Source organism: Zerene cesonia, chromosome 25, assembly GCF_012273895.1.
Source record: "Zerene cesonia ecotype Mississippi chromosome 25, Zerene_cesonia_1.1, whole genome shotgun sequence".
In the NCBI taxonomy this organism is placed as follows: Eukaryota; Metazoa; Arthropoda; class Insecta; order Lepidoptera; family Pieridae; genus Zerene; species Zerene cesonia.
In genome coordinates, this window is record NC_052126.1 from 4,301,841 (window position 1) to 4,308,751 (window position 6,911).

At 35.3% G+C, this 6,911-nt stretch overlaps 1 protein-coding gene across 1 annotated transcript; it reads left to right on the forward strand.

Moving 5' to 3' along the window:
- The first annotated feature begins 818 nt into the window (after nucleotides 1-818).
- On the forward strand, nucleotides 819-6,710 carry LOC119836596 (UDP-glucosyltransferase 2-like). The gene is made up of 4 exons (XM_038361977.1): nucleotides 819-1,640; nucleotides 4,833-5,052; nucleotides 5,632-5,851; nucleotides 6,272-6,710. Exons 1-4 carry the CDS (start codon nucleotides 819-821, stop codon nucleotides 6,549-6,551), a joined length of 1,542 nt encoding a protein of 513 aa, XP_038217905.1. The 3' UTR covers nucleotides 6,552-6,710.
- The last annotated feature ends 201 nt before the right edge of the window (nucleotides 6,711-6,911 follow it).

Below are 6,911 nucleotides of genomic sequence, written 5' to 3' on the forward strand. Positions count from 1 at the left end.
TTATTCGTATTATTGAGGCTATATTTTCTGTATCTGTGTGCGTTGTGTATTTTTACACTATCACATCACACTTCACACTATATTATTATTGTGAAAGTGTATTTGTTTGGATGTTTGTCCGTCAATCACGCTGAAATTACTTAATGGATTTTGATGAAATTTGGCGTACAGACAAGGTATGAGCTGACTTGGTTGATAGTATACTTTTTTCTACACATTTGACGACGACGACGACAACTTGGGACGAACGTCTTGTATATAGTATGAAGCAAAGTAGCTTTTTCTGTCTGTCCCTATGTATGCTTAAAGTTTTAAAACTACCCAACGGATTTGATGGGTTTTTTTAATAGATAGAGTGATTAAAGAGGAAATTTTTTATGTGTATATGTAATATAGATATAATAAAATCTATTAAACTACTTCGAATTTTACGGATGCGAAGCCGTGGGAAAAAGCTAGGTTTTTTTAATTGACCTCAAACACGAAAGCATTCCTCTGACAGTTAAATAAGGAAATAATTTACCTGATAAATTCTTTTGAACTATTCTTCTTACCTAATTTAATAAATCCGAAAATTAGGATACATAAGTTCACATAATTTTATCAATAATTTAACAATTAACTAATAATCGTTCAATAGAAGAGATATACATTCGCACATTCATGCATTAACAAATGATCCTAATTATTATGTCAAACCCTTATATATATTTTTTATTAACGTTTACAAAACGTGCTTCAAGCCGCTCATTCGCTCGCGAAAGGTCATTGTATATATACACGAACGCTGAAATTATTTCTTTATTTGATCGTCAAGCATGTTCCCGATCGTACTACTAAGTATCCTGGTAGCACAGGCGTACGGAGCCAGAATATTGGCGGTCGTACCAACTCCGTCATTAAGCCACCAAGTCGTATTTAGACCTCTCACGCAAGAACTCGCAAGACGCGGTCACGAGGTCGTCATAATAACACCAGATCCGGTATTCACCAATAACAATGCTCCAGCTAATTTAACGGAAATCGACGTGCGGGAAGTATCCTACGAAGCATGGAGAAAGCATTTCCTCACCAACAAAGCGATTGGGAAAAAAGGGGACTTGGTTCACACTGTTGATCTGTTTCTTCAGCAATTCGGCAAGGTATTAGAAATGCAGTTGCAAACTGATGATGTTAAGAGAATAATACGTGGTGAAAGAGGGAATTTCGATCTGTTAATTTTAGAAGCCGCAGTGCGCCCTGCTCTGGTGTTTTCGCATATCTTCAAAGTGCCCGTGATCCAAATGAGTTCGTTTGGTGCTATGCTTAACAGCAACAGTATCGTTGGTGCGCCTTCACACCCCTTTTTGTACCCATGGATATTGAATCAGAGGTTGTATAATTTAACAATGTGGGATAAAATCCAGGAGCTCGTGAACCGTTTAACGATAGAAAGTTTTTACGCTGCATACGAACCTCTTGAAGAAGAGATGTTAAGAAGAGTCGTTGATCCAGATATGCCATCATTACATGAATTGAGTAATAATGTGGATTTAATATTTTATAATAGCTATCCAATTTGGTCAGACCAACAGCCAGTGCCACCTAATGTTGTCTATGTGGGGGGAATACACAAGAATCCCATAAAGGAATTACCTCAGGTGAGCTAAGCTTATTTGTGTTTCATTATTTTCATTGATTTTATACTTTTTCAACTTCGTTATGGTTTTTACTTGTAGTGTTATGAAAAATAGTGTACATATTCATATTTTTGATTAATCACATTGTGACCCTTACAATCTTTAAAAACTAAGTTCAGTTTCGTTTGACACTGATTCCCATACAAAATCAAAGTTCAGTAGATCAGCTTACTGTAGTTTCACATCCACCACATTCTACAACGCGATCCATGCAAATGCTCTTAGCCGGTTTAGGCATGTAAAAGAACAAATTTGATATTGATTTTGAAACTCACTTTCTCTCATGTATACTTGAAAGAATTTTTGCTATTGGTCTTATAGTTACTGAGATGAGGGCGCTTAAACAAACCAACTGTCCAGATTTATTTTATTTTAAGTATTATAGCAGTACAATTATTTGCTCGAACCAACTCAGAGAGATGTGTTCCTTTTCCTTTCCCCATAATAGGCCATTAAGAATATAATTATGGTCTATTAAAGAATATACTTTCTGTAGTGACTTATACAGCGTAAACACAATTATTATTACTATTATAATGGAGCTACGTTTTGTATTAATAAGTCTTGATGTCCGATGACGATGTAATTCCCAAACATACATTTTTTGCTAGTGGTAAATTATACAAAAAGTGTACCTACATCGAACAGTGAATAAAAACACGATTCTAAAACGCTTTTTTACAAACGCATACTGATAAACTATGTTTTTGTTTATTCGGTTTTATTTAGCACTTTTATATTGAAACTATTCCTATGTTTTATGTTACATGAAATACTACTAAGACTGGATTTATTTCATTAAATCATTTTCGAATATATTATGTATTCTATTTGTTTGATAATACTCATATGATTTCAAAAGAATAATGACTAATTATTCGAAAATCTACACAATCCTAAAAACAGCTGTGGTGGCTCAATCATTCGTAAATTATTTTTTGTGGAATTCCCAGTATATACTTGTTGACTCAATAACTCTATGTAACCTTAACCCTGTGTCTGTCTTTATCGGTCTGGATACTGCGATACGAACATCCGAGTTCCCGAACAAATAAATTAATTTGATAGCGAAACATTTTTATACTTATTGTTTATATATTAGCTACCTATATAGGTTAAAATAAAACTTATGTATATAGATACTTTATGTGGATTAAACTCTAAAACACTACATAGTATAAAGCAAAGTCGCTTCATGCGTCGATATAGTAAGCTTAGATTTTCAAAAGTACACAACGGATTTTGATGCATTTTATTAATAGATAGAGTAATTCAAGAGGAAGGTTTATATGTATAATAACATTCATTAAACCACTCCAAATTTAAGGCGTGCAAAGCCGCGGGCAGTAAGCTAGTTTGCTATATATGCGTGAATTAAACCATACTAAAGAGCTTCCTCTCTAAACAAGGACCGAAGTTCCTACATTTTATTGGTCAAGCCCATTCCGTGTTTGTATAATTCGCAAGTAAATTAGCATCAATTTCTACCCAACATTTTAAGAGAGTTATTTATGTATATTTTAACAACATACTAAATATTAAAAAGAAGTGATGATTGATTGAAATTTTTGATCAGAGGTAACTCGTTTGTATGGAGTTTATGAGTCTTATAGGCTATAGTATGAGTTTAAGGTTTTTGTATATGCTTCGGTATAACATCTACATAATATATAGTGACTTCGGAATCAGAAATTTCAGGTTTGTCAGATGGTGGATCCCTTCGTTGATTTAAAACTACACAAAAAGGAGCTAAACTCTATTGACTCGTTACCTGTACCTGATGGACGTATTTATTAATTAGGGTAAAGTAAAATCAATGCATTATAAAAATCGTCAAGAGTTAGCGAGACGTTTTCAGTCATCATCATCATCATCATCAGTCCATATATGTTCCCACTGCTGGGACACAGGCCTCCTATGAGGGTTCAGGCCATAATCCACCACGCTGGCCAAGTGCGGGTTGCCAGATGTCACATGTCGTCGAACTTTTTAATTCTTGGACATGCCGGTTTCCTCACGATGTTTTCCTTCACCGTTTAAGCAGTGGTGATGTTATCCACATGCGCAGATAAATTGAAAAATCAATTTATTTCCTGCACGCTCGCCTGGTCTCGAACCCGGACTTATCGATTTTGAAGTCCGAGGTTCTCACCACTGAGCCAACACTGCTTTTCAGTACATGATCTTAACCGATGTTTGCACATAGCGTGGAGGTTCTCATGGCACAGATAACATAAAACTGTATGTGCTGGTAGGAGGTACAATTTTTTTTTTAAATAATAATCATTAATAATAATCAAAATTGTTTATGGACCGTTGGTATAAGCATCATAAAATGTAGCGTATCTTTAATGATTGAGCCTTGGTGTTTTGACATTGTTTATTCAATATTCGACCCAACTAATTTGTAAACAACTGACTACATAAATTTGGCAGCTGTTCAAAATCACAGCAAATTCTTATCACGTTGAAAATTATTCAACCCGGCTCCCTTTTGATTTTATATGTAAGAAACATATAAAATTGTTATTTCATAACCTTACTTATATTTTTTGTTATTATTTAAATTAAGTACTTGATTTGATATTGTGTCTTCTCTGTGTTTTACTGATGTTTTCTTTTCACGCTTTATATTATTAGCTTCACCTATATTATATATTATATTTGCATGTAACCGACTCCTTTAGACACGATTTTGACACACTTTAGAGAACAGATTTCATTCAAACTTTGTACACCTATCGTGGATCAGTCACAATAAAATTTTATGAGTTTTATCTTTTATAATTTCCTTACTTCTTTATAATCCTACTAATGTTATAAATGCGAAAGTTTGTAAGGATGTGTGTGTTTGTTGCTCTTTCACGCGATAACTACTGAATATCATGCAATGCCATGAAATTTGGTACGTAGACAACTGGACAACTGGAATAAAATATAGGCAACTTTTTATCCCGATACCCCACGGGATTCGGACTTACTCTGGTGAAACCGCGGGGCGCAGCTAGTTCTCTATAAGGGCAAGGGAGAAAATGTTGTTGATTGTTTTAAAGCGTGTTTTATACTATAATTTTTGTTTTTATTGCCTTGTGATGATAAATAAACGTTGTTTATTCTTTCTGTTTATATTAAACCCTATTCGTTTGTTCTCAGGATTTAAAATCGTATCTCGATTCATCAAAAAATGGCGTCATCTACATAAGCTTCGGGAATAATATCAAGCCCTCGCTCCTGCCCATTGAAAAGGTCCAGATGTTGACTAGAATATTCTCTGAACTACCTCAGAATGTACTGTGGAGATGGGACGTGGATGTAGCCAATAAGTCTGCAAATGTGAAAATAACGCAATGGGTGCCGCAATCGGACTTGCTGAGTAAGACTTATTTCCGGGATAGAAACTAACGATATTCTCGGATCTCAAACTATATGCATGCCAGATTTCATCAAAATCAGTTTCGTAGCTTAGGCGTGAAGAGGTACAGAGTCAAAGTATTTCTAGTTGCCGTAAAGTATTAAATACTCAATCCGTTTTGGTCTTTACCCGAATTATTAAAATCAATAAATAAATAAATTATTATTTTTTTAATAATATCACCGCATTATTTGGAGGATTGAATTTTCAATTTATTAAACAGAAGCTATTGCGCCATCATCCGAGATAAAAAAATGAACACTCTAGCACACAGAAATAGCTTTACTGAGTAAGTATTACTCAGTAAACTTATTTCTCTGTTTAAATAAGTTGATATCCCATCTACACTAATATTATAAAGAGGAAGCTTGTGTATTTTTTTATTTTGTAACGTCCTCGCAAAAACCACTGGACAGATTTCGAAATTCTTTCACCATTAGGTAGCTGCAACTTGTTGAGGTGACTCAGGCTATAAACATACCACGGGAAAAGCCAGGGCAGATCGCAAATTTAACAAATTCTATCAACTACCACTTTCAGGACATCCCAACATAAAGCTATTCATAATGCAAGGGGGGCTTCAATCAACAGAAGAAGCTATTGACGCTGGAGTACCTCTCATCGGTATACCAATGCTGGCTGACCAATGGTACAATGTTGAGAAATACACATATTTTGGTATAGGGAAGAGACTTGACATGGAAAGCTCTACTGAAGATGAATTCAGAGAGGCTCTTAAAACCGTTCTAGAAGATAAAAGGTGAGTTTAATGCCTACTAATCATACATGCGAAAGTAATTAATTTTCGTCCGTCTGTCTTTATTCCTAAGCTACGGAACTCATACGGAATATTTGATTTGATTAATTTCAAAGAAATCTGTTAAACGGGAACTATGCGGGGCAAAACCCCGGTATCTATATATGTATATTTACTACGCGGGCGAAGCTGTTTTCGCGTGAAAGAGTAACATACAACCATTTATCCATACATACATACTTACTTACTTATCCACGCACATCCCAAACTACTGGACCAATTGAGCTGAAATGCCGATGAAAAAACTACCCACAAGGATACATAATTGGGTTTGAAAGCTTGTACCTAAAAAATATATTTCAACCACGCGAACGTATCAGCAGGCAGCAGCTAGCACAATCTAAATGTCATTTTCTCTTATAGCTATCGAGAAAATGTGATAAAGCTTCGTAAACTATTGAAAGACCAGCCTCAGAACGGGCTGGAGCGCGCCGTGTGGTGGACGGAGTACGTGCTGCGGCACGGAGGGGCGAAGCACCTGCGGTCCCCCGCCGCCAACATGCCCTGGACTGAGTACTATGAGATTAAATTATTGTTAACGTTCCTCGCTGTCTTGTTAATCGCTGGAAGCATATTGTGTTCAGCGTTATTCTATGTATTTAGAATATTGAGCCGAATTAGTGTTAAGGTAAAATCGGCTTAATTGTAAAGGCCCGAAAAGTTATTTTATGTTATATTTTGTAATTTATCTAATATGTATGTATAAATTTGTAAAAAGACTACCCATACTTTCCTATATTCCTCTCGTCAATAGTTTCTTAATCCGTTTCCAGTTTGAAGTCGGCAATCCATTTGTAGAGGCGTAAGGTCCGCAAACGACCTTATGCTTCTCCAAATGTCCATGGGCGGCGGTGGCGCTTACCATCAGACACCCCATTAGCTCCATTGCCGACAATGACATAATGATAAGAAATATAAGAGAATTTAAATTATTTAAATCCTCTCTATTGATAAGTCGTAGATAATTGAATTTGTATAATAAATCTGTATTTTAAGTTCTTTA